This window comes from Hevea brasiliensis, chromosome 17 (assembly GCF_030052815.1).
Source record: "Hevea brasiliensis isolate MT/VB/25A 57/8 chromosome 17, ASM3005281v1, whole genome shotgun sequence".
Taxonomy (NCBI): Eukaryota; Viridiplantae; Streptophyta; class Magnoliopsida; order Malpighiales; family Euphorbiaceae; genus Hevea; species Hevea brasiliensis.
The window spans coordinates 37,692,797-37,720,128 of NC_079509.1; the positions used below are offsets into that span (position 1 = coordinate 37,692,797).

The 27,332-nt window shown below is 32.6% G+C and overlaps 2 protein-coding genes and 3 long non-coding RNA genes across 5 annotated transcripts; 2 read left to right on the forward strand and 3 right to left on the reverse strand.

The window, feature by feature from the left end:
• The first annotated feature begins 4,686 nt into the window (after nt 1-4,686).
• Nucleotides 4,687-6,570, forward strand: LOC131175352 (uncharacterized). The gene is made up of 2 exons (XR_009145453.1): nt 4,687-5,242; nt 6,180-6,570. It is a non-coding gene; the product is annotated as an uncharacterized LOC131175352 (long non-coding RNA).
• Nucleotides 6,571-7,608: 1,038 nt separating this feature from the next.
• On the reverse strand, nt 7,609-8,756 carry LOC110652020 (uncharacterized). The gene is made up of 2 exons (XR_009145446.1): nt 8,344-8,756; nt 7,609-8,027 (listed from the first exon to the last, which is right to left on the reverse strand). It is a non-coding gene; the product is annotated as an uncharacterized LOC110652020 (long non-coding RNA).
• Nucleotides 8,757-13,349: 4,593 nt separating this feature from the next.
• LOC110652532 (uncharacterized) lies at nt 13,350-14,199 on the reverse strand. Its single transcript, XM_021808137.2, has 3 exons — nt 14,109-14,199; nt 13,898-14,016; nt 13,350-13,796 (listed from the first exon to the last, which is right to left on the reverse strand). The coding sequence occupies exons 1-3, from the start codon at nt 14,197-14,199 to the stop codon at nt 13,350-13,352; spliced, it is 657 nt and encodes a 218-aa protein (XP_021663829.2).
• A 243-nt stretch (nt 14,200-14,442) lies between these two features.
• Nucleotides 14,443-15,745, reverse strand: LOC131175277 (uncharacterized). Its single transcript, XM_058138991.1, has 3 exons — nt 15,625-15,745; nt 15,022-15,240; nt 14,443-14,861 (listed from the first exon to the last, which is right to left on the reverse strand). Exons 1-3 carry the CDS (start codon nt 15,743-15,745, stop codon nt 14,443-14,445), a joined length of 759 nt encoding a protein of 252 aa, XP_057994974.1.
• Nucleotides 15,746-17,183: 1,438 nt separating this feature from the next.
• Nucleotides 17,184-20,582, forward strand: LOC110652656 (uncharacterized). The gene is made up of 3 exons (XR_009145451.1): nt 17,184-17,294; nt 19,175-19,348; nt 19,490-20,582. It is a non-coding gene; the product is annotated as an uncharacterized LOC110652656 (long non-coding RNA).
• The last annotated feature ends 6,750 nt before the right edge of the window (nt 20,583-27,332 follow it).

Consider the following 27,332-nt stretch of genomic DNA (forward strand, 5'->3'; position numbering starts at 1 on the left):
AAAGCTTTTTAAAGTAATAAAAAAAATTAAATTGTCAATAATTTTAAAAAAATTTTTATTAATCCAATTAAATAGGAATTTTAAATGTGACCCACAAACATATGCTAATGAAGTCAATATGCAATAATAGCAATTAATCATTCAAAAATTATCACGTTAAGTTCACCTTAGATACAGTCCTTCAACTTAAAAATGTAACATCAAACCCTATCAACTTTCAAATTTTGCACAGTAAAATCCATCCAACCTCAAATTACTAGTTTTTCAATTAGGCGCTGATCTGAACAGTTCCAGCATAGAACTTAGTCAATATTTCTCTTTTCTCTCTCAAGCCATGTGTAAATTGAATCTTTTTTTTCTCTATAGACAGAATAATTTTTCATATGTAAAGAGAATAAATTTACATTTTGCATAAAAGAGGAGAGAGAAATGTTGACTAAGTGCCATGCGGGAGCTATTCACATCAGTTTCCAATTGAAAAATCAGTAATTGAAAGTCAGAAAGATTTTACTGTGCAAAATTTGAAAGTTTAAAGAGTTTTATGTTACATTTTAAAGTTAAAGGACTGTAGAGTTACAACTATATAAGTTCAGGGACAGTTGTTGAAATTTATCCATTATATGACTTATGACTTATTTCTAATTTTTTATTTATTATGTATAATTTTATAGTATCACTTTTATCATATACATAAGCTGAAAATTCAGGTATGCACTACTTTCAATTTCTCTTATTTTATATATAGACATAATGTAAATAATGTTTTTTTTTTCTTTTTAATATGCTTTTTTACTTATCAACTATTTAAAAGTATATATATATATATATATAATTTAAGCAATTAAGGTTATAGCGCCTTACTTCAAAAAGGCCCTCGCCTCTCACCTAAGGCCATAGAATACTCTATCGCCTTAGTGTCGCCTTTCGCCTTGATAACACTAGATTCAAGATGCATTTACACAAGAAGCTCCAATCACAAGGACTAGAGTTAAGAAAATGCAAGAGTTGATTGAGAAAGTAGTTACACAAGAAGCTAAATATGGAGATACAATCAATAAATTGGGGTTACAAGAAGATGGGAAGTGGCTTAATTTGATTCAAGTTTGCATTGAAGATTATCAAAAAATATTTAGACAGAATTGACGGATTTCTACGCAAATTTAATATTTTTTATCTAGGACAAGTCTGAATATTTTTATTTTATTATTTTTTGTCAGATTTATGTATTTTTGACCTTATTTATGTGTTTTGGGCCTTAGGTAGGAGTGCAACCCACTCCAGCATTTTATTAGTTTTTAGAGTTTTTTTTTTTTTTTTTTTAGGGATTTAGGGTTTCAACCGCAAATATAAAGCTAACTTAATACTTTTTAAGTTGAACATTACTTTTGCTAAAATTAATACAACAGAAGGATTTTTCCTAAATTCTTTCTTGAACTAAAATAAATTCTCCAAGAGTGATTAATCTAGTAGAGTTTAACAATCTTGATATACTTGGTTCTTGTTTGATTATAAACTTTAGGTCAAGAATCCTTAATTCTACCTTCGAATTATCTTGATTTTTATTTCTCTATAACTGATAAGTCATGGTATTCCTTGGCGTTTGAATTTAATTTTGACTCTATTAGGATTATAAAACAAACCTGTTCGTGGGTTTCAAGGCATCGTTAATGAGGTTCACATCAATTTTGATATCAGAGCGTTAGCTCCAAATCAGGTTCTATCTCTCCTTTTGTATTTTCTTTTTGCTATTTGTTTATCATACTATTTCGTTTGTGACTTGTTCATTAATATCCTTGTTTTTTTAATATTTTGCATTTTCTTCAATAATACTTGGTCTGAAAAAAATTTTTCCTTCCTTTCCTTAGTGTCTTGTTTAAAAAAAAAAAAATTGAATTGCAGCAGCTTTTAAAAAAAATGCAGATATTTTTTCTTGCAGAATTTCAAATATGAAACGAGTAAAAAAAAAGAACTGCAGAATTTCAAGTCTGCTACTAATCAATAATAATAATAATAATAATAATAATAATAATAATAATAAAAGGAGGTAGATTTGGTGTGGCACAATTAGGGTTCACTACACATCCTAAATTGTTAAATTTCACCGAGGCTTTTACTTCTTTATTGTTTCGTTTGTTTCATTTTCTAATAATTTGGTGTCTTATTTCGTTTCTTTAAATTATAGAATCCTTCATCATTCAATCTTTGTGTCCGTCTTTATATTGCTTGTCTTTATTTCATATCTTCGGTCTTGTCTTGAATTTCAATTTTGTTGAATATTACAAATTAGTTACTTTGAGTGAGTTTGGTTAATTCCTTAAAGAGCTAAAAGGAAAAATTAAAGAGTGGAAAAAGATAAGAGTGTGAGAGCACATAAGAAAGTAAAAGCCTAAATTGTGTGAAACACGAGGGGAGTGACATTGATTCAGTGTAAACACGTGAGGGAACATCATGAGGATAGTTGCTAACATTCTTTTGCAGGTTTTACAATTATGTCACACAAAAATAGTAAAGAAAAACCAGATCAATTCTTCACAATGCAAGCTATTCAGCAACAGTATGAACAATTAACTTTGATGCTTAGAGACATGAGGAATCAAATGGAAAGGCAAGAGAGTAGACTAAATAGGCAAGATGCTACTATAGGTAACTTGCAAAGGGAGAGGCCTAATGCTAGGAGGCAAGCTAGACACAACAACAACTCCCCCCCTAAAAAGTTCGAAGATAAGCAGGATGATGAAGATGAGAATAATGACAATAAGGCTTTGATCATAAATGAGGACATATTTTATCAGAGAAGAGAAAGGCATGAAACGAGACCAAGGAGAGATGACAGGGGTAGTGATAGCATTAATCGAAACATTTGGAACATCAAAATGAAAATTCCATCTTTTCAAATGAAGAATAATCCAGATGTTTACCTTGAGTGGGAACGCAAAGTTGAGCTAGTCTTTGACTGTCACAACTATTTAGAAGATAAAAAGGTAAAACTTGTTGCTGTTGAATTTACTGACAACGCTCTTATATTGTGGGATCAAATGATTTTGAGCAAGAAAAGAAACAGAGAGACCCATTGACACCTGGGATGAGATGAAAAATGTTATGAGAAGAAGATTTGTCCCTAACCACTATTACAAAGAACTGCATCAAAGGTTGTAAAGACTCGCACAAGGGACAGAGTGTATGGAAGAATACCATAAGGAGACGAAGATGGCTATAATTCGGGCAAATGTTGAAGAGGACAAAGAAGCCACAATAGCTCCATTCCTAAGTGGTTTGAATAGAGAAATAGCTGATTTAGTTGAGTTGCAGCGTTATGTGGAGTTAAAGGACATGGTGCATATGGCCATGAAAATTGAAAAGCAACTCAGGAGGAAAGGGATGCCGAGATATGGGAGTAGCACAAGTTCGGTTCCTAACAGCTCATGGAAACCGAATTGGCCCAAGAAGGAGGATAAGGTCGTTTCTAAGCCTAAGCATGAAGAAAGTAAAAGTAAGCCTCATGGAGATAGCAAAGATAAAAGTATGAACTCTTCCTAATCTCAATGAAATAGAGATATAAATGCTTTACATGTTTGGAGACAGGTCATATTGCTTCACAATGACCCAATAAAAGGGCAATGATCTTAAGGGATAATGGAGATATAGAGACTGAGAGTGATGAATAAAGTGATTCTATGCCTCCATTAGAAGATGCTACTAATGTGGAGTATGCTGTAGAAGGGAGTGCATTAGTCACTAGGAGAGCATTGAATATGCAAGTGAAGGAAGAGGTTCGTAAAGAGGAGCAAAGGGAAAATATATTTCACACTAGATGCCTCATTCAGGATAAAGCATGTAGTATGATGATAGCTGGAGGTAGTTGTACCAATGTAGCTAGTACACTATTGGTTAAGAAATTAAAGTTGCCTACTTTGAAACATCCTAGGCCATACAAGTTACAATGGTTAAATGAATGTGGAGAAGTTGAAGTGACTAAGCAAGCACTAGTTGCTTTTTCCATGGTAGATATCATGATGAGATTATATGTGATATGATGCCTCTGGACAATGGTCATTTGTTACTTGGTAGACCATGGCAGTTTGATAGGTGAACGGTACATGATGGTTATAGAAATCGGTATTCTTTTAAAAAGGATGGCCGAAAGGTAACATTGACTCCATTAACTCTTAAGACAAGTATATGAGGATCAAGCGAAATTAAGAAGATCAATTGAGAAGGAAAACACTAATAAGGTTGAGAGTAAAAGTGTAGAAAAAGGAGAGGCCGAGAGTTCTAGTGAGAAGAAGAGAGTGATTGAGAGTGAAAATAAAGAGAAAAACAAAGAGAGGAGAGGAGTGAAAAGGTATTGAGTGAGACTGGAAAGAAAGTGAGTCCAGTGCAAAAGGAGAGCAAAGAGAGAAAAGTGGGTTTATTTGCAAAAGAAAGAGATGTTAAGAATGCACTCTGTACTAAAAATCCAATGATTGTATTTATGTACAAGGAGGCTTATTTGAATCTCGCTGACCTTAACACTTCTTTGCCCGGTTCTGCTGTTCCTCTTTTACAGGAGTTTCAAGATGTCTTTCCTGAGGAGATGCCTAATGAGTTGCCACTTATTAGAAGGATCAAACATCAGATTGATTTTGTTCCTGGAGCAGTAATTCCCAATCAACCGGCTTACAGAAGTAATCCTGAGACAAAAGGGCATAAGAATGATGGTTCTTGAAGGATGTGTATTGACTGTCGAGCTATCAACAAGATTAAGGTAAAGTATAGATATCTCATTCCTAGGCTAAATGACATGTTAGATAAATTCCATGGTACTTGTGTTTTTTCAAAAATTCATTTAAAAAATGGATACCACCAGATTAGGATGAAAGTGGGAGATAAGTGGAAAACTGCTTTCAAAACAAAATATGATTTATATGAGCGATTAGTTATGCCTTTTGGATTGACTAACGCACCTAGTACATTCATGCGATTAATGAACCCTGCTTTGCGTGCAATCATTTGTAAGTTTGTAGTTGTATACTTTAATGATATATTAATGTACAGTAAAAATATGGAAGAGCATTTGCTTCATTTGAGCTGTGTGTCTGAAGTGCTTAGAAAAGAGAAATTGTATGCTAATCTTAAAAAGTGTACTTTTTGCATGAAAAGAATTATGTTTTTGGGTTATGTGATTAGTGCAAAAGGTATCGAGATGAATGAAGAGAAGGTGAAAGCTATCCGTGACTAGCCGATTCTTACATCTGTTACTGAGGTACGTAGTTTTCATGGTTTAACTAGTTTTTATAGAAGGTTTGTTAAGGATTTCAGTACTTTAGCTGCACCATTGACTGAGATTGTTAAAAAGAATATTGGCTTTACATAGGGTGAGGAACAAAACCGTACTTTTAACTTAATCAAAGATAAGTTATGTTTTGCTCTATTACGGAGTCTTCCTAATTTCACTAAAACATTTAAAATAGAATGTGATGCTTCTGGAATTGGTATAGGTGCTGTTTTTATGCAAAAGAGACGTCCCATTACATATTTTAGTGAAAAGCTAAATAGTGCGGCATTGAACTACTCCACGTATGACAAAGAGCTTCATGTCTTGGTGTAAGCGTTTGAGACATGAAAGCACTACTTGTGATCAAAGGAGCTCGTAATTCATTCTGACCATTAGTCATTGAAACACTTGAAGGGACAAAACAAGCTCAACCATAGGCATGCCAAATGGGTGGAATTTCTTGAGACTTTTCCTTATGTTATTCAGTATAAGATAAGGAAAATGAGGTGTGCATTGTTCCACTGGTTTTTCACCTTTTGAGATTGTTTATGAGTTCAATCCTTTAACTCCATTAGATTTGATTCCTTTGCCTGTGCATGAGATTTCAAGTTTAGATGGAAAGAAGGAGGCTGAGTTGGTTAAAAAGATCCATGAAAAAGATAAATTGAGAAGAAAAATAATAGATAAGCAGCCCAAGTTAATAAAGGAACAAAGCAAATTACTTTCCAACCAGGAGATTGGGTTTGGGTGCATATAAGAAAGGAAAGATTTTTAATTCAAAGGAAGTCTAAGCTTCATTCTAGAGGAGACAGTCCACTTCAAGTGGTGGCCAAGATTAATGACAATGCTTATAAGTTGGATCTTCCTGGTGAGTACAATGTGAGTGCTACTTTTAATATTACTGATCTTTCCTCTTTTGATGTAGGTGAAGATTCGAGGACGAATCCTTTTGAAGAGGAGGGGATGATGGAAATCAACAAGAACAATAATATCCTAGGAATGTTCGTGAGATGATTCAATATGCAATTGCACAAAAAGCTCCAATCACAAGGACTAGAGTTAAGAAGATGCAAGAGCTAATTGAGGAAGCAGTTGCACAAGAAGCTAAATATGAAGATACAATCAATAAATTAGGGTTACAAGAAGATGAGAAGTGGCTAAATTTGATCCAAGTTTGCGTAGAAGATGATCAAGAAATATTTGGACAGAATTGACAGGTTTTTACACAAATTTAGTGAGTTTTTTTTCTGATTTAGCACAGGTTTGAATATTTTTATTTAATTATTTTTTATCAAATTTATGTGTTTTCGACCTTATTTATGTATTTTTGGCCTTAGGTAGGAGTGCAGCCCACTCTAGCTTTTTTATTAGTTTTTAGGGTTTTTTTTTTTTTTAATTTAGGGATTTAAGGTTTCAGCCGCATATTAAGGCTAACTTAATACTTTTTCAGTTGAACATTACTTTTGATAAAATCAATACAAGAGAGGGATTTCTCCTAAATTCTTTCTTGAACTAAACTAAATTCTCAAAGAGTGATTAATCTTGTAGGGTTTAATAATCTTAATATTCTTGATTCTTCTTTGATTATAAACTTTGGGCCAAGAATCCTTAATTCTATCTTTGAATTATCTTGGTTTTCAATTATCTATAATTGATAGGTCAAGGTATTTTTTGGTGTTTGAACTTGATTTTGGCTTTCTTGGGATTATAAAACAAACCTATTCATGAGTTTCAAAGCATCATTCTTATGGTTCGCATCACATAGCCAATGTAACAATGCCTTTAATGGATTAAACAAAAGTATCATTTCATATCCAAAAGGCAAAGCCATCTACTCTTATAACATAATAAAACAGAAGGTACCATGACTATACCACCATACCATATTGACCATGACTATACTATAGTAAGACGGCTATTTACAAGCAATTCTATGATATTGCTTTGTTATATTTAATTTCACATTAAAAGTGTCTTAGTTCAAGCATTGCAGAAACTGAAATAAGAAATAAAGCAGAGACATATAAGCATGGAAAGAGAGCCAAGCCCTTGTAATTGGTTTTAAGGGCTGTTGGGACACTTGGGGATATAAAAGAACATCATGGTGCACAAATTAGACCCATTAGACAGAAAAATTCATCTAGCTAGGTGGTAAAATACCTTGTGATGTCCTGGCTTTCAATGGGGGATTTGTACTCACAACTCATAGTTGCTATTATAGCCGGAGTTTCTATTTCAAACACCTCTTTACCGCACACTCCTCTTTACCTTAATCTCAAAATTCCAGATAATAAAAGCACCAAACACCTTAAAACCATAAAAAAAATTTACAGTAAACTCATTGTAAAGAGATCTAAAGTCTCCAAATCACAATTTCGTAGTCTTATTTAAAATTTATAGTAAAAGCACCAAACACCTCAATCTCAGCATTACAAATAATAAAATCACCAAACACCTTAATCTCAGAATTCCAAATAATAAAAGCACCAAGGTAACTAACCAAGAGCGGCGAGCTTGTTTCCAACTGTTCAACAGGTCCAACGGTAGTGTTCTTATTTTCCGTAAATTGCTTGTTTCCCTGTGGCAAAACATCGCCGCCTCCATGTTCCGCCTTGGATCCACAACACTCCGGGGAATTGCCGTCGGTTTCTGGCAGTGCCTCGCTTTCTGGCAGTTCCGTCGATATCGAGGGTTAACTCCGGTAGCTGCCGCTTTCTACCACGTCCCATGGCTAAGGGACCGAGAACGAGAGATGACCAGAGAAAGAGATAAACTGGTGGAGAGAGCACAGAGAAAGTATTTATCATAGAAAGAAATAAAATTATGGAAGAAGAAAGAAGAGAGGGTTTCATAGGGAAAAGTGAGGAAAGAATGAAAACAGGTTTTGGATTTAAGACAACGAAAACAGTAGGTAGGGGATTCTTGTGGCAATTTGACATAATCTTTTATTCAAATCGATTACAAACATAGAATTTATTTTAAATAAATTTTAATTACGTTTCTTAAAATTAATTTACAAAAATTACACTTCATTCGATTCTTTTATTTCTCGGGAAACAAACAGAAAATAATAATTTTAAAAGACTCACTGAGCCATTGTCCACGAGGTAATTGAAGTTGTGGGCATCGCAGCTGTAAGTGAACTTATTGTTGGTGGCAGGGAGCCTCTGGAGGCACTGAAACGCTATGGAATTGAAATTGCCACTGAATTCTGTGTACTCAGCAAGAATCACATTTCCACAGGAAACGAATGAGTAGATCAACGATTTCCGTCCCATTTTGGTTATTTGATAAAGCGATTAAAGGTCCTGAACTCGTACAGAGAGAGATCTGAGAATTTGATAGAAAATCTCTCTCCTCCCCTCCTTTTGCTTTCTTTTCCCACCAAAGAGAGAGAGAGAGAGAGAGAGACAGAGAAGGGGGAGGGGGGATAGTTGGTGAGGGATAATTAAAAAGAAGAGTGGGGTTTGGGGTTCAATGATAGGGATAATTTTTATTTTCAGTAAATATTCGTTCTTAAATTTAAATATTGTTAATAAATTAACCTTTGTTAATAGTTTCTAAAATCCTATTTCATTTATAAGATGTTTTATATATTTAAATTTTACTAGAATTTAAAGTATGAAAGCTATATTTATATTTATGTATATAAGAATTAAATATTAATTGAAATATTTCAATTAAAATATTAAAATTTTAATAATTAACATAAAAATTTAATTAATGCAATAATATATGAATATTTGAAATGTTTTTGTATATATTATTTAATTATCCTTAAAAATATTTTTCATATCTCAATAAAATTTTTTAAAATATGATAATTTTATTTTTTTAATAATTATATATTATATGAGTATTAATTAAATTTTCATGCATATAATATATTCAATATAAATAATTTAACTACATAGTATTGTTATTTTATTGAAATATGTATTGTTATCGTACTTGTTATAAAAACTCATGAATTAAATTTTTTTAATTTTTATTAATTTTTTTATATATTATACAATATTATCATTGTATTATAAATATTATATTTAATTATTTAAATTATAAATATTAATTTTAATGTCATTTCAATTAATTATATGAATATAAATATTTATCAATATTAAAATTATTTTTTTTATTTGATCATATTTTTATAAAAGTTATGTGTTATATCATTACATATAATATTAACTTAATTATAAATTTAAATGTAATATAATAAAAAATATAATAATAAGTTTTAAAAATATAAATAGGTGAAAATGTTTAAAATAAATTAATAATAAATGTAAAGCTCATTGAATTTAATTTATTTAAACTCTATTATTTTACTTTTTTTTAAGTTTTTTTTTAAGTTTGATTTGTATATATTTTATTTTAATTTTTCATAATTTAAAATAATACACACTTGTATAATAAAATTGTATATCTAAATTAATGTAAACGAAAATTATTTGTAAAATTAGAAAATAGAATAATTTTTGAAATGAATTTTTGGTATTATAAATATACCATATGTATTACATGTTTAAATTTTAATTTTATTAAAATTATATTATGTTTCTTAAAAAAATAATAAAAAATATTTTTATAAAATTTATTTCAGCTTTAATTATTTCTCTTTTTGGCATTCAATATGATTAGATAAAATATGATTATAGATTGAGTTATTAATAAAAAATTAGAACTATATCAATAAAGTGAGATAAATTTAGTCCAACACAGTTTGATTCTTATAATATCTCTTTTATTTTGATTCTTTTTTTTTTATTAAAGAGTAAGAACAATCAACATTACCATTTTCAATGCTGAAAAGAACAAAAATAGAGAAACATTAATAACGTAATAATATAAATATAAATCTAAGTAAATAATATATTACTAATATTGTTGCTTTATTTATTATTAATAAAAAAATAATATTTTATAAGTGATAAAATGCTAGCTCTATAATAACAATTTTTAGAAAATTATACTTGTAATGATATAAAAATACATAGAAATAAATTAATTAGGTTTAAATTTAATTATTTTTAAAAGTATTTATCTTTAATTAAATAAAATTCTTTTTAAGTTGCTCATTTAACAAATTTTAAAATTAATAATAATCTTTTGTTGATTTATATTTTTTTTATTTTTTTTTATAAATTATAGTCATTAAATATTTTATTTTAGTTAATATTCATAATTTTATAAATATTAATATATTTTTTTTCATTGCAAATAAAAAAATCTTAGATGAAAATTAACTTAAAAAATAATCTGCAAATAATAAAATATGTATAATAAATAGCTAATTGTAAATATAAATTAAAAAAAATTAGATACTAATAAAGTATTTTATTTAATATTGCAATATGATCAAATTATATTTTTTATTTTTTATTTATTACTTTCTTATTTTAGTTAATTACTTCTAGAAAAATTTTATATTTAATTGAAATTAAGTATAAATAGGACTAAGAATTTTAAATTTATTTATCGTTAATTAAAATTAAATAAAATTCTTTTTAAGTTTTTTATGTAACAAATTTTAAAATTAATTATAATCTTTTGGTTGATTTATATTATTTTTATTTTCATCTTTTTATAAAGTATAGTCATTAAATATTTTATTTTAGTTAATATTCATAATTTTATAAACGTTAATATATTATTTCATTGCAATAAAAAAATCGTAGATGAAAATTAACTTAAAAAATAACATGCAACTAATAAAATATGTATAATAAATAACTAATTGTAAATACAAATTTGAAAAATCAGATACTAATAAAGTATTTTATTTAATATTATAATACGATCAAATTATATTTTTTATTTTTTATTTATTACTTTCTTATTTTAGTTAATCACTTCTTAGAAAAATTTATATTTAATTGAAATTAAATATAAATAAGATTAAAAATTTTATATTTATATTAACTATAAATTAAGAATTTAAATATATATAAATTTTAAAATTAATTTAAATAATAAAAAATATTATTATAATTAATTTTAAGAATGATAGCAATTTGGACAAAGCCAATATTCCCTCTCCTTTATACTTTTATATATAATATGGAAAAACTTTCTAAATCACAATATAGTAAAGATAATCATAATAAACTTAGTAAAAAAAAATACTTTTTAAATCACCATATTAAAACTTATAAAACTTAAGTTTATAATATAAAAAGTTTCTAAATTATTTTTTACATTAATATGGTTTAATTTATATTAATTATTCAAAAAATTGAATTTTAAATTATTTTTAATTAAATAAAAATTGATAACAAAGATTGTATTATAACTTAACATATCATTCACCTATTATAATTTAACATATTATCGAAAAGGTTAAGATAATTATGAGAGAGTTTTAAATGTAGCATATAGAGAGAATAATAATATATGGAATGAAATTGATATCTAACAATAGGTAGGGTAGATACCTATTAAAAGTAATTATACATTTTGAGTGAGAGAGAGAGAGAACGAGAGAGATACTTTTAAAGGATTTAGATAGTTATGAGAGGGTTTTAAATGTAGCATATAGAGAGAATAATAATACATAGAATGAAATAGATAGTTATGCAGGTTCATATCATTTAGTATCGGAGTCTCACTCTGCACAGGTCGATGGGTCATGTATAAAGGTTCCTTGATGTTCTTTGGAAGTGGTTGGGGTGTGATACGATTTCTCCTCTTAGTAGCTGATTCCACTAAGAAGAAAGACCAAAGTACAGTCTTCAAAACAAGCAAAGAAACTACTTGAACCTTCAACCCTTCACCTTTGAAGATGGAGAACCGAAAAATTACATGAAAGGTAGCCAAGAACAAGACCAATTCACCTATGCTGATGAACAACCTTGAACATATAATAAAACTTAACAAATCAAGTTAAAAATTTGCTAAGAGTAATAGAGAGAGTTCTAAGAAGAACTTTGAAACAAAGCTCCAGCAATTTCATTCAAAAAAAAATGCCCTCTTAATTCTGTGTCCAAAATGAAACAAAAGAAGGCAAAAATATGGGTTGGAGTATTCTGCCAAGACATTTCAACAACCATGGGACATGTGCAAGTCTTGGTTAATACAGCAATCTCTCCTAAAATGGATGCAAGGTTCAAATATTAATAGAAAGGTCAAATTTAGCAGGCTACAAATAAAAGACAATATGAAAAGAGATATTTTGTCTTAAAGCTGAAAGTCGTAACTTTGCTTTTTTCTATAAATGGTTGAAGGTTGGTGGAGATGGTCTGCCAATTGTGTTATCACCTAGGCACTCCTCCTGGATGCTGCATCGGATGCCAACTAGGATGGATTTGCTAATGTGGCTACCACATGTATGCTACCTTGGACATATGCCACTTGGTCTCTTGGCTCCTCAAATATGCTAAGGAATGTACAGCAAGGTTGGCTTTCCTCCTCCAAGTCCAAACTGAATGCTTGTAAGAGGTCGGTTTGGACTTGGTGATGTGCTTATGTACCAAGCCTTGAAGTTTCTTAGCCATTACTCTAGTTATTGGCCCTTGATGTGGAATTGGTGCAACTAAAATATTTTTAAAAATAATTTAAAAGTTCAAACTTTAACTAAAATATAAAAAGAATTTAAAAATATTTTTAAGTAATTTTGCCATAAATTAACTTAAAAGTTACAATTAAAACAAAAGAAAATTTATTTAAATAAAATTAATTAAGCAAAAATTTTGAACAAAAATTAATTTGATAAATGTTTATTATTTAAATTACATATATATATATATATATATATATATATATATATATATATATATATATATATATATATATATATATTTAAGATGAGAAACAAATAGCTTGGTTTGTTACTCATTTTAAAACTATAGGGAAAAATATTTAATACTCATATAATAATTAAAAGTTTTGAAAAATTAGGATATTTTAATTGTCATTACTGGCCTAGTAAGTTGGCCCATTAATGTTAAAGCTAGATAAGTTCAGGGACAATTATCAAAATTTATCCGTCATATAATAGAAAATGTAAATTACAGAAGTTCAGACTTTAATAAATAAAAATAAGTTGTAAGTCATAATAAACAAAATCAAGAAGTACATGAAAAACTTATAATTAAAACTACTCATCATTAAGATTTCCAAAATCATCTTCATTTTTAATAGCTGCCATCACAAATTCTTCCTCCTCTTCATCATCATCAACTTGCGAAGAGAATGCATCTCTCATTGCACGAGGCCTTCGTAATGATGGAGTTTCAACCGGTGTTGATCTTGTAGTCGATCTCGATTCATAACGAGATTTAGAAACTCCAGCTGCTCTACCAACATCACCCCAGGTCAACACGTCATCCGTAAATACAAGAGAATCATCATCATCATCATCATCCCCATCACCTTTTTCTAATTCACCAAGCAACCACTCATTACTTTCATCAATATTTGTCAAATCAATAAGTGTTGTGATATCCCCAAAAGTGTATTGGCATAGCAACGCTCTATTGTACTTCACATATACCAAATTGTCCAAGCGTTTTTGATATAACTGATTTCTTTTCTTATTATGAAGCTGTTATTTATTTTTATAGTAACAAATAAGTTAAACTTCAAACTCAAAAGGCTCAAGATAAAATAACAAATTAAGAATATATATATATATATTTTACTTACATACTCAACTACACTCCAATTTCTTTCGCAATCACTTGCACTACATGTAAGACTCAAAACCTTTACAGCAAACTTTTGTAGGTTTGGAGTTGAAGAACTATATGTTTTCCACCAAGCAGCTATTAAAATATAGAACCATTGATTGTTAAATTCATAATATAAATTAATAAATGAGCAAAATGAAAAATTAATAAGAATTTAAATTAATAACTTGGAGATTTGATTGTTCTTCCTCTAATAGCAAAAGGAAAATCAAAGGTCCTTGTAGCTGCCTTGTATCTCTCAATTTCATCAAGAATCATGTCAACTTTTGCTGAATTTTTTTTTCCATTTTATGAATGCACGAAAGCAATCCTGTATTGATCTCTTCGTCAGATTCAATTCTCATCTTATTTGGATAAAAAAATTCAGGATTTAAAAATTATCCGGCAGCATGCAAAGGACGATGCAATTGAAGTGACCATCTCGCTCAATAATCTCAAAAATGCTCTTGTATTTCTCTTCATTGCCATTGAGCGAGTTGGCAATGGCTTCTTTAGCCCTATCTATGGCTTCATAAATATATCCCATAGCTGGTTTTTTTTTTCATTATCAACAAGTCGAAGCACACGAACAAGATGACCGAAAACCTTAAGAGCATAAACAACATGATTCCAGAAGGCAGGACTCAAAACCGTCCTTTCACACTTTTTGCCTTTCACCTCTTTAGCCCATTTATTAGTTGTCCAACTTTTCGAAGTAAACATTTTTCTAATGTTGGCTTTCTGAAGATGAATCTTTCCCAGTGTAATAAAAGCAGTAGCAAATCTAGTTTGCTCTGGCCTTAGCAATTCTACTCCATTAGTAAACTTCCGCAACATATTTAGAACTCCTGAAGAGCCATATATGAAACCAGTAAGCTCAACAGCTTTGCGGAATATTTCTTTGGAAACACAGATCTTAAAGATATCCTCCAACATCAAATCTATACAATGGGTGGGTTGCACATGGAGTCCAGTATAGATGAGGAAAATTTGCTTCCAATATTCTCCCTGTCATAAACTAGTAGAAAAATTCATTCCATTAATAATAAAAATAAAATGATATTTTTTTTAGTAATATAAAAAATTAAATAAAAATTTTACTTGCTGCAACATTATTTGATGTATTATCTGTAACAACTTGAACCACTTTTTTGGGATCAATTTCCATCAATTCTTTCTCAATCAAACTGGCCAACAATGTCGCTGTCTTTGATTCATCACTTGCATCAATTGATTTGATAAACACACTTCCCTTTGGACTATTAATCAAGAAATTAATCAAGGTTCTTCCTTTTCTATCTGTCCATCCATCATACATCACTGTACATCCATAATTTTCCCATTATTCTTTATGAGACTCAAGAATATCATTTATGATTTGCACTTCCTTGTTAAGTAACCGAACTCTAACCTCATGAAAACTTGGAGGTTTCATTTCTCTCCCATAATTTCCAATTGCTTGAATCATTTCCTGGAAGCTATCATAATTCACAGCATTAAAAGCTATTCCCACATCATACATCCATCATGTTATGGCAACACAAGCATGCTCCCTTAACTCCTTTTTAGTTGGACTATTTTCATCAATGGTAGTTTGCTTTATATTTTTTCCCATAACAGCAGGTCTAGGGGAAAAATAACAGTCAATAGGCCCTCTAATATTTTGTGGTGATAAAACTTTTGGTTTTTTTGAAGCACTAGTACCTGTAACCTCCAGTACTTGCCTTAGTCTTTCACTACCAATTTCTTGCATCAACTCTTCCTCTTCCTCATTTTCATCTAATCCCAGTGCTTCAACATCATCAAATTCAGGTGGTCTTTCCATATTCATAATTGATTTTTGCTCTCTTTTTTTAGCAATGAATTCATGCATTTGATTCCTTACATCTTTTGGACATTTTGGACACCGAACTACATTTTTGTAACCTCCAGCAAGATGTTGCTTGATTCTATTAACTCCTCCTTTATGCACTTTCATACAGTACATGCATTGAAGATCATTGGTATTATTTTCACTAACTTGAATTACGTGTGCTCATCCTGGGTCCGTTCTTCTACTACTAGTAGAAGATTCAGATGTATTATTCTTATCACCCATTTATAATCTAACAAAAAAATTAACAAGAATAAAAAATAAATAAATTAACAACAAATTAACAATACCTAATATAAATTAAATAAGTAATTAACAAGAATGATAAGTAAAAAGTAAAACAGTAAACTAATTAACAACAAATTAACAATGCCCATATAAATTAAACAATTAATTAATAAGAACAAAAAGTAAAATCATCAAATTAATAATAAATCAATAATACCATATAAAATAAATAACTAATTAACAACTTATGTCTAATTAACAAGACAAAAGTAAAACTAATTAATCTAACAACTAATTAACAATAATAAGAAGTAAAAAGTAAACTAATTAACAACAATTTAATAATGTCCATTTAAATTACATAATTACTTACCAAGAACAAAAAGAAAATAATAAAATTAACAATAAATTAATAATACCCATATAAAATAAACAACTAATATCTAATTAACAAGAAAAAAGCAAAATTAATCAAACTAAAACAAATTAACAAGAATAACAAGTAAAAGGCAAACTAATTAATAACAAATTAACAATACCCATATAAATTGAACAATTAATTAACAATAATAAAAAGTAAAAAAATCAAATTAACAATAAATTAATAATACCTATAAAAAATAAATAACTAATTAACAACTAATGTCTAATTAACAAGGCAAAAAGTAAAACTAATCAAATTAACAAGAATAACAAATAAAAATTAAACTAATTACCAACAAATCAACAATACCCATGTTAATTAATCAACTAATTAAACAAGATACAAAGTAAAATAATCAATTTAGCAATACCCATAAAATTTAAATAATTAATTAACGAGAATAAAAAAATAAAATAATTAAATTAACAACAAATAAATAATTAATTAATAATAACTAATTAATAGTAAGGAGGAGAGGGGGAAAAAAAAGAAAAAAATAAAAAGGGACTGCTGAAAGAAGAAGGAGAGGAGAGGGGGAAAAAAAAAGAAAAAATAAAAAACAGGTGGTCTATGCAGCAGGGAAAAAGAATAAGTGGAGAGGGAGAAAGCCAAGGAGAAAAAGACTTGAGAGAGAGAGATCGGAGAGAGGAAAGAAAGAAGAAGACGTGAAAGAGAGAGAACGGAGAGAGGAAAGAAGAAGAAGAAGAAGAAGATGAGAGAGAGAAAGAGAGAGAAAGAGAGAGAGAGAGAGAGAGAGGGCGTACCTGTTCTGTCTCTGTCGCGAGCGTGAGGTCAAGGAAAAGAGCGGCTCCTGCTGTCTTCGTGGTGCGGCTCTTTTGTTGGCATCAGGTAAGTGGTAGGTTTATTAGTTTTTTCATTTAAAAAAAAAAAAAAACTTACCGTTGCTTTGATGAGGCCTCCCCAAAGCCCAGCCAGGCATTCTAGTCGAGGAGACAGAGGGGTGCCTTGCTTGGCGCCTCGCTCGCCTTTGATAACACTACTTGAATCATCTCATGAACATTCCTAGGATCTTGTTGTTCTTGTTGATTTCCATCACTATGTCGCCGGCCTGAGGCGTCGCCTCCCCAAAGCCCAACCAGGCGTTCCCGTCAAGGCGACAGAGGGGCGCTCGCCTCGCCTGGCGCCTCGCTCGCCTTGGATAACACTGCTTGAATCATCTCATGAACATTCCTAGGATCTTGTTGTTCTTGTTAATTTCCATCACTTTGGCTAGATGATGCCAAATTCATTTGAATATTTTATATTTTGTACTTCATGTGCATGCAGCAACTTTATTTGGTTGAGACTCTAAAATGGGTTTCAGACTTTCTGGTGGGCACTAAAATTATAAATAAAAACATACGCTAATTACTTTGGTTGCAGGCCAAATTCTTTGTTTAATACAAAATTTCTTTGATTTTGTGTTGTTATGAAAAAGAAATATGTGTAATTAGTTTCTGAGTAGTTAAAATTTTGGAGAGCAGTATAATAATTAAAATTTTGCTTCCTTATAGTAATATGCTAGATTTGTCTAATTTCTATTATGCATTTTTTTTTTTTAAAGAATTTCAAGAGTTATGTCAATCAACAATAGGAGCGTAGTTGTTCATTATTGGCAGAATTTCAAATGATTGAGATTATAAAATTAACAAATTTTAGTGTTGCTTATTCATGAAAAGTTTAGGCAATGTAGTTGGAATTGAATTAAAGATTTTTAGTTCATTTAATTTTTTTTTTCATTACATATTCATTATTATGTGTGGTGGATTAGAGGGAATATTTACATTATGATATTTAAAATTTACTATTATTTTAAAGTTTAACTATCATATTATTTAAATATGAGAATGTGTTAAAAAAAATTTTATTCTTTTAATTTATTGTAGGCAAAAATATTGTGCGATATAATAAAAATTAATAATGTGTATAAAAAAGGTAAAGTGGTTAAAAAAATTATATAGTTAATTAATTTGACTTTTTTATTATAGAATGAAAATCATTTTGATTGGTGCCATATTAAGTTAAACACGCAAATCATGAAGTGAAAACTCAGCAAGATTAAAAGTCAACTGATAGACCAGCTGGACAAATTCTTAACAGTCGAGTTGGATCGGTTTGCATTACCAGATCACATTAATTTGTATAATGATGGGTTGGGTCGGTTGGAATGCAATTTACTTTCAAACTGACCAGTGAACAGCCCTGCTTACTCTTCCTCGAATTTTGATTTTCTTCACCTGCTTCCTTTCTGTTGCTTTTGCTTCTTTCTTTCGCACAAGAGGTTGGTAGAGTTTTCACCTATTTGATTTGACAATCGGTATTGGATCTTTGAGGTTTTCTTCCTCTTCTTCTTCTTCTTCTTCTTCTTCTTCTTCTTCTTCTTCTTCTGCTTTTCTCTCCTTTCCTTCCTTTTCTTCTTCATTTCTGGTTTTCCACGAAGACATTTCCCAAAATCTTAAGAAGGTTGTACTCCTTTCCTCCACCCATAGTTATATGTTTCTATCGATTCTTTCTTTGTTTTGTTTGCTAATATATTCGTCTAAATTGTTTGGGTTTCTATTTTAGAGGAAAATTAAAGATTTGATGTATGCCACAGATTCATCAACAATGGTCGCTCTATGCAATTTTTTTTATTTATTTTTCTTTGTTAGACCATTTGCAATTGAAATACGAATTGAAATACGAATTGAGTTTTCTTGAATGCTTGCATTTGTGTTGTGGATTTGCAGCTATTTAATAGTTGAGATATGCTTGCAAGGATGTCGCCGATAGAGAGTTGCAAACACTCAATCTCTTGCTCATTAAAGTATTTGTTCCTCGATTCTGAAATTTTGGCTTTGAGGATTGAGTTGCAGCTCCATTCCACAGCGAAGGATAGTAGGTAGAGTGAGAGAATGAATAAGGTGACGAAAACTTGAAACTGGTTTTGTTAGCTAAGAATTTAATCTTTGGATCTTTATTTTCTTTCTATTTCACATTTGCTTCAATGTAACTTCTTTTTTTTTTTTTCTGATAACTTCTTTTACTTTGTTTTATATGTCAAGTGCTTCAAAGAAGAGCACAAGAAGTGTAGGTATCAAATGAGGAACAAGAGGACATGTTGTGGAATTCGGGACACGGGGAAACAAGGTATACAAGGCTGTAACGACGTAAAATTGGAATTGATGACTTTGAACAATTAACTGTGATTGGTAAAGGTGCATTTTGGTAAGGTAAAAGAAAGCATCACTATCATATAGCAATTTCCAATATTTTTTTGTATGTTTCATAGATCAATAGAATTTCACTGTTGAACCCATCTTGCTCTTATGGTGATATTGTTTTCAAAGTTTCATTCTTGATTCATTTAGAAACTTTGATTGATTGTTCTTTATTGGATTGGTGGAAATTTTGTGGATTTCCTTTCTAGGTATCCTGAATTTGGTTGGGTTTTCTGATATTTTGTAAGAGTTAAGGGTGCTTTTTGGTGTGGTTGATTGTAGATTTGATGTGTTGTTTTAAATTAGTTCACCATAAGGGGATTTGTTTGGTAAAAATGTAGAATCAAGGGAAGAATTATTTGATAAGAGGATGAGATTTGTTGGATTAATCATTGTAATTACAGGACATTTGTCATTGGTGAAGATGTGGTTTAGATGCTTCTGACACATGCTTAATTTTCAGATGATTGTTATTTGTTACTTCTTTCCCTTCTTAGTATACATTAATGCTTAAAATTTTGAGTTATGTCCATGATAAATGCTATTTTTTCTTAGAATAATTTTGAAGAGCTATTTATGTTGGTCCAAAATCTTTTCATTATCCAATTGTTAAAATTCAGTCTCTTTTTTATTAAATTAATAGCCCTAATTGATAAGAGAGTTGGCTACTTCGGTGTGGGTATCTCCTGTCATCTTACATTGGCCCTCCCAAACAAGAAGGAATATGAAACAAAATTGGGATAAAATCTGGTTATGAGGACATATAAATAGAGGACAAAAGCAAGGCTTCATGAGAGGCAAAGGCCAAAGCCATAGAGGCCATCTCTAAAAGTATTAGAATGAATGTGTGGGCAGATGATTATGTCTAATGTTAATGTTATGTGGGTTAATTTTATGCTTTATAAGGATATGATTGAAAATCTGGTATTTATTTGCACTCCAGGTAAATTTTAGGAAGTGCTTGACTACTATCAGAGGCTGCTTCCCTCAATCCGACTTCTGCAATCATGCATGCTGTGACACCCCTTACCCGTGTACAGTATACCCGAGTGAGTAATGCCACACGGTGTACCGGCACACTCTAATATACCTTAATTAATTTATATCATGCTTTTGAATATAATTTATGAAATATAATTTATTTTCAGCCATTTATCAAAAGTATTATTCATTTAAGGTTCCGAAAATTTTAAAGAAAATCCGGCGGAGTACCGGCTAAAAATGGAGAAAACAGTTCTTCGGAACCTGTTAAAAACACTTCCAAATAATTTTCAAAACAATCCCAACTTCAATTCATCAACAAAGTCTCAATATCAAGATCTCAACAACATTTCAATTTCAGTTCTCAATCATTATTTCTCAGGGTACTCATATGTATAAACAACAAATAAATACTCAAATTACTTCCATACATAACCATAAATCTTCATTATTTATATGAACCTCAAAATATATTACACAAGTTTAATTACATATGAGAAAATCAAAATTTATTACAGAATGCCAAAATGACACCTAGTGTCCTACCAATGCACTGCAGAAGTTGAGGTGACACGGACACTGTGCAGAATTACAGGATAGACTCACCCAGTCTGCGGTCTACTGGTCTCACGATCAGTATCTCCAGTACCTACGCGTGGCAAAAGCAACGCGCTAAGCAATAATGCTTAGTGGTGCAATAATAAAATAAAAAAAATAGCAGAAAATAAATATGTAGTGAATGTATATGTTTTATTTGTTTTGTATTTGTATATCATTTACTTTGTCCACTTGTATTCATTTGGTTGCCCAAGTAACCTACACTAGACGACTGGACTGGATAAACGGGTAAACTGGCACTGGGTATCAAGTACCTCAGGCCGTCACACCATCGGTCACATATGCATCTCCCGGTGTGCAAATGAGCGGCTAACAATGTCAGAATAATATCAGGCACAAGGCCAAATCACAATGCAAGGTCAGAATGGCTAAAAGCCATAAAATCACAGAATGACATATTGCCATGTGCAGTACTGCTAATTGAACCCTATTGGCATGCCAAACTATCCAAACCAATCTTGTTAGGTATACTAGGGCATTTGAAACTTTTAAATTCTTCAATTTGTGAATTTCAAGTTTTTGGTGTCACTATTCACCTCATTGGTCAATAAAAATATTGACTTTTGGATAGAAAATATGTACATTGACTTTGGCACTCCCAATATACCACATTTGGCATTCAAAACTTGTTGGCATTAAGCATTTATACCATTTCAAAGTTTAAACCAAGGGAGGCAGAATTTTCAATTTTTGTTACTCAACTTTACTGTTCCATTGGACACTGTTGCAGTGGGAATTTGAAGAAATGGCAAACATGAAAGTTGTTCCTTATTTTGTCTAGTTGAATTTCTTTTTTTGAATCACTCCATTTGGAGTTTTGTAGCTCCAGATATGGTCCAAAAACCACAGTTGGCCGGATTTCCATTCTGCAGAAATTACCATATCTACAGTAACATGAACAGTGACTAGAATCACTTTGTTGGATGGGTTCTGGCCATAATTTGGGATAGGTTCCTTCATGAAAGTTGTTTGTCTATGTCTTAACTTGTTGCTGTAAAAATTTCAGGTCAATTGACCATATCTACAGTGAGTTATGGCCAAATGAACAGTTGGTCATTTCTGCAGGTGTTGTTGCAGGGTATCCGGATTGGGGCCAACTTTTGGTCCTTTTTCTTTGGTCTTTTGGGTATGGTTTCTTCAGCAAAAATGTGCCATTATAAGCCTAGTTTCATGTCCAATTGGCCAAACACCAATTGGACCAACACAGCCCAAGATATGGCAGTCCAAGTGGACTGAAATTTCAGTCACTCTGCTGCTATCCTTAGGCAGCCTACACATTCACTTGGCCATGCTATATTTCAGTCCAAATTGTGGTCAACTTACCTAAAATGGTCACTAATTGACCCTTAAAATGTTCTCTAACAATTTCCTAAGCCAAGTAAAATTTTCACTTCTCAAAACCCTAGTTTCCATTTCAATTCACCCATACACCTAGTTAAGCACTTTCATTCATTATATATGTGTATATACACCTTAAGCATAATCTTTAATTCATTCTAAGTCCATTAAAACCATCACAAACACTCCACCTTTGTTCCTTCATTAGGTCAGCCGAAATTTATGGCATACACACACATAGTTTTTATTCATTTTAGTTACAAACTCTTACTTATTTCAAGTCCCTTAACATAGAAATAAAGAGCTTTAGGTGTATATGTGCACTAACCTTGAATGGGGCAGAATTTCCAGCCACCCAAACTCCTTTCTTTCTTCCTCTTTTGGCTGCCTAGAGGTTGCTTAAGTTGCTAGGTTAATTTTTTGTGAAGCTAGGTTATGATTTTGTTGGGTAGAAATGGGTGAATCAAGCTTTGAAAAGCTTGAATATGCTTAGCTATGGAAGAGGTGGGTGACGGTAAGGAAGATGGAAGAAGCTTTCTGAATTTTTCTCTTCATTTTCCAGCCCTTTAAGTCTCTTTTAAATTAGTTTAGGCCATGTGTCAACCTTGGATTGGTTGGGAGAATCTTAATGACATCATGATGATGTCATTATTCCATTTTCTTTCAATTTCTCACCATTTCTTGTCTCTTTAATTTCAATTTAAATTTTTAACAATATTTATTCATATTTTATGTCATAATAATTATTTACTTAACTGGACAAGTCGGCCAAAAATCACCTCTGAAGGCAAAATGACCAAAATGCCCTCCGTTTGGCTTAACGGGTCAAAATTGTCTGTACCGATTGAAAAACTTTTCTAAATATTTTCTTGGCATTCTAATGCCATAGGAACCTCAATAACCCTTCTCTGGAGTCCCAAAAATTATTTTATAATTTTTCCCCTGGGTCTAGGGCTCCTCGTTGCGAGAACCGCAACTTCCCTCTGAGTTACCCCTCGCTAGGGCACCGGCTCGTTTAACTTGGTTGTATTTTATTTCAAAAATTTTTACTAAATTTTTCTTACTAATTTTTAAGTTAATTATGGTTCCTGACTTTAGTTTAAATATTTTTCCGGACGTTCTAGCTGTCCGGACCGACACCAGTCACCAGAACAGTAGAATGTACGGAGTTGCTACCGGGAGGGTGTTACAACTCTTCCCCTCTAATTTAAATTTCGTCCTTGAAATTTACCTGATGCAAACAGTTGAGGGAACTGTTGCCTCATCGTCTCTTCACTTTCCCAAGTTGCCTCCTCGGTGTCGTGGTGCCTCCAAAGCACTTTCACCAGGGGAATCTGCTTGTTCCTCAATTCTTTCACTTCCCGAGCTAGGATCCGTAGAGGTTCTTCTTCATATGTCAAATCCGATTGTATTTCAATTTCTTCCCTGGAGATGACATGTGAAGGATCTGAGCGGTATCTTCTGAGCATGGACACGTGGAACACATTGTGGATCTTATCCAGCTCTGGTGGTAAAGCTAGCCTATAGGCCACTGGACCCACACGTTCAATGACTTCATATGGGCCAATGAACCTAGGGCTTAACTTACCTTTCCTTCCAAACCTCAATACCTTTTTCCACGGTGACACCTTGAGGAACACTTTGTCGCCAACCACATATTCTATTTCTTTCCTCTTCAGGTCGGCATAAGATTTACATGCATGCGAGGCAACCTTCAGATTGGCTTTGATTAGTTTCACTTTCTCCTCGGCTGTTTCACTGTGCAGCCCTACCGATTTGTCTTCGCCCAATTCAGTCCGGCCTGCGAGTTCTACATTTTCTTCCATACAGTGCTTCATATGGGGCCATTTGGATGCTAGCTTGGTAGCTATTGTTGTATGCAAATTCTGCCAGTGGGAGGTATCTATCCCAACTTCCCTCAAACTCAATGACACAACTCCTCAGCATATTCTCAAGGACCTGACATACATTTCATGTTATTATTATCATTTCAGTTCAATATTTGTATCAATTTCATTGGTTTCAATTGTTTATCTGGATTACTCTTTCGGATTGCCCATCCGTCTGAGGATGGAAAGCTGTGCTGAAGTGGAGTTGTGTACCCAAGAACTCATGCAACTTCTTCCAAAATCTCGATGTAAACCTTGGGTCTCGATCAGATATGATGGAAAGTGGAATTCCATGCAGTCTAACTATCTCACTGATATACAATTCTGCTAACTTCTCTAGTGAGTAGTCAGTCCTAACTGGCAGAAAGTGTGCTGACTTTGTCAATCTATCCACTATCACCCATACTGCATCATGTTTCTTCTGGGTGAGAGGTAGACCACTTACAAAATCCATGGTGACCCGATCCCATTTCCATTCAGGTATGCGTATAGGCTGTAGCAAACCTGATGGAACTTGATGTTCTGCCTTGACTTGCTGACATGTCAAGCATTTAGTTACATAGTCAGCTATATCCCTCTTCATACCAGGCCACCAATACTGGAGTTTCAGATCATGATACATCTTTGTACTTCCTGGGTGCATAGTATATACACTAGTGTGTGCCTCCTTTAGAATACTGGCCTTCAATTCCCCATCATCTGGTACACACAGTCTTCCTTTGTAATACAGACACCCATCTGCCTTCACCTCATTGTCAGTTGCTTTTCCCTCTGAGATTTTGTTCATAATAGCCATTAACTTTTCATTTGCCTTTTGCCCATCTAAAATTTGCTATAGCAGGTTTGGCCTCACTTGCAACTCAGCCAAAATAGCTCCATCTCGAACCAAAGAAAGACGGGCATTCAATGATCTCAAAGCTGTCATGGATTTTCTGCTCAAAGCATCAGCAACTACATTTGCCTTCCCAGGATGGTAGTCAATTACACAGTCATAGTCCTTCAGGAACTCAATCCATCGCCTCTGTCTAAGGTTGAGCTCCTTCTGGGTTGGCAAATATTTCAGGCTTTTGTGGTCTGTGTAAATGTAGCACTTTTCCCCATACAAGTAATGCCTCCATATCTTCAGTACGAAGATAATTGCTGTAAGCTCTAGATCATGGGTAGGGTAGTTCTGCTCATGTGGCCTTAACTGCCTGGAAGCATAGGCGACCACCTTCCCCTCTTGCATCAATACACACCCTAACCCATTATGAGAAGCATCACTGTAGACCACAAAGTCCTTTCCTGACACTGGCTGTGTTAACACTGGTGCCTCTGTCAACATAGCCTTTAACTTCTCAAAACTAGTCTGACACTTGTCATTCCAGTCAAATCCGACATTCTTGTGTAATAACTTGGTCATTGGAGCAGCTATTAGGGAAAATCCCTTCACAAATCTCCTGTAATACCCAGCTAGCCCCAAGAAGCTTCTGACCTCAGTTGTATTTCTGGGAGGCTTCCATTCCATCACTGCTTCTATTTTCTTGGGATCCACCCTAATCCCATCAGCTGACACTATGTGTCCAAGGAATGCAATCTCATTCAACCAAAAGTCACACTTGGACAACTTAGCATACAGCTTCTTTTCTCTCAAGGTTTGCAGAACAATCCTCAAATGCTCATCATGTTCTTCCCTGGTCTTGGAATACACCAAAATATCATCAATAAAGACCACTACGAACCGATCTAAGTGTGGATGGAAGATACGGTTCATAAGGTCCATGAATGCCGCTGGTGCATTTGTTAGGCCAAAAGGCATCACTAGAAACTCATAATGCCCATACCGGGTCCTGAATGCAGTCTTTGGCATATCTACATCCTTCACCCTCAACTGATGATACCCTGATCTGAGATCAATCTTAGAAAATACTCCTGCTCCCTTCAACTGATCAAACAGATCATCAATTCTAGGCAACGGATATTTTTTCTTCATCATCACTTTATTCAGCTGCATTAATCAATGCATAACCTCAAAGTCCCATCCTTCTTTTTCACAAAGCGACCGAGCTCCCCATGGTGACACACTGGGGCGTATGAACCCCTTATCAAGCAACTCTTGCAACTGAGTTTTCAACTCCCTCAATTCAGTGGGTGCCATCCTATAAGGAGTAATGGAAATGGGTGCTGTACCCGGCAGTGTCTCAATAGCAAATTCAACTTCCCTTTCTGGTGGCAAACCAGGCAATTCTTCAGGAAATACCTCTGGGAAGTCTCTTACTATGGGTATATCTCTCAGGTTTGGCTTAGCCTGCCTAGTATCCACCACATGTGCTAGGTAGGCTTCACAGCCTTTTCTCATCATTCTTCTTGCAACTGTGGCTGAGATAACATTGGACAGGAAATCTGTCCTTTCCCCCACAACTGTAATTTCATTACCCTCAGGAGTTTTCAAAGAAATTCCCTTCAATTTACAATCAACTATTGCCTGATGACGTGACAACCAGTCCATTCCCAAAATCACGTCAAACTCATGGAAAGGCAACTCAATCAGGTCTGCCAAGAATTCATACCCCTGAATCCTTAACGGGCAACCCTTGTATACTTTGTTCACCACTACACTGTGGCCCAATGGATTAGTGACCAGAATGTCTTGGTCACTCTCCCCTACTAGTATCCCCCTTTCTACGGGTAAGTTGATGCAGATGTATGAATGAGTGGATCCTGGATCCACCAATGCATGCACAGGTGTAGTGTAGAGGAAGAACGTACCCCTGATGACATTCGGGGCATCTTGCTCCTACTGAGCTCTCAAGGCATAAGCTCTGGCAGGTGGTCTGTTATCTGGCCTCTCTGCTGGCTCAGATGCAGGCCTCTGTGATGGT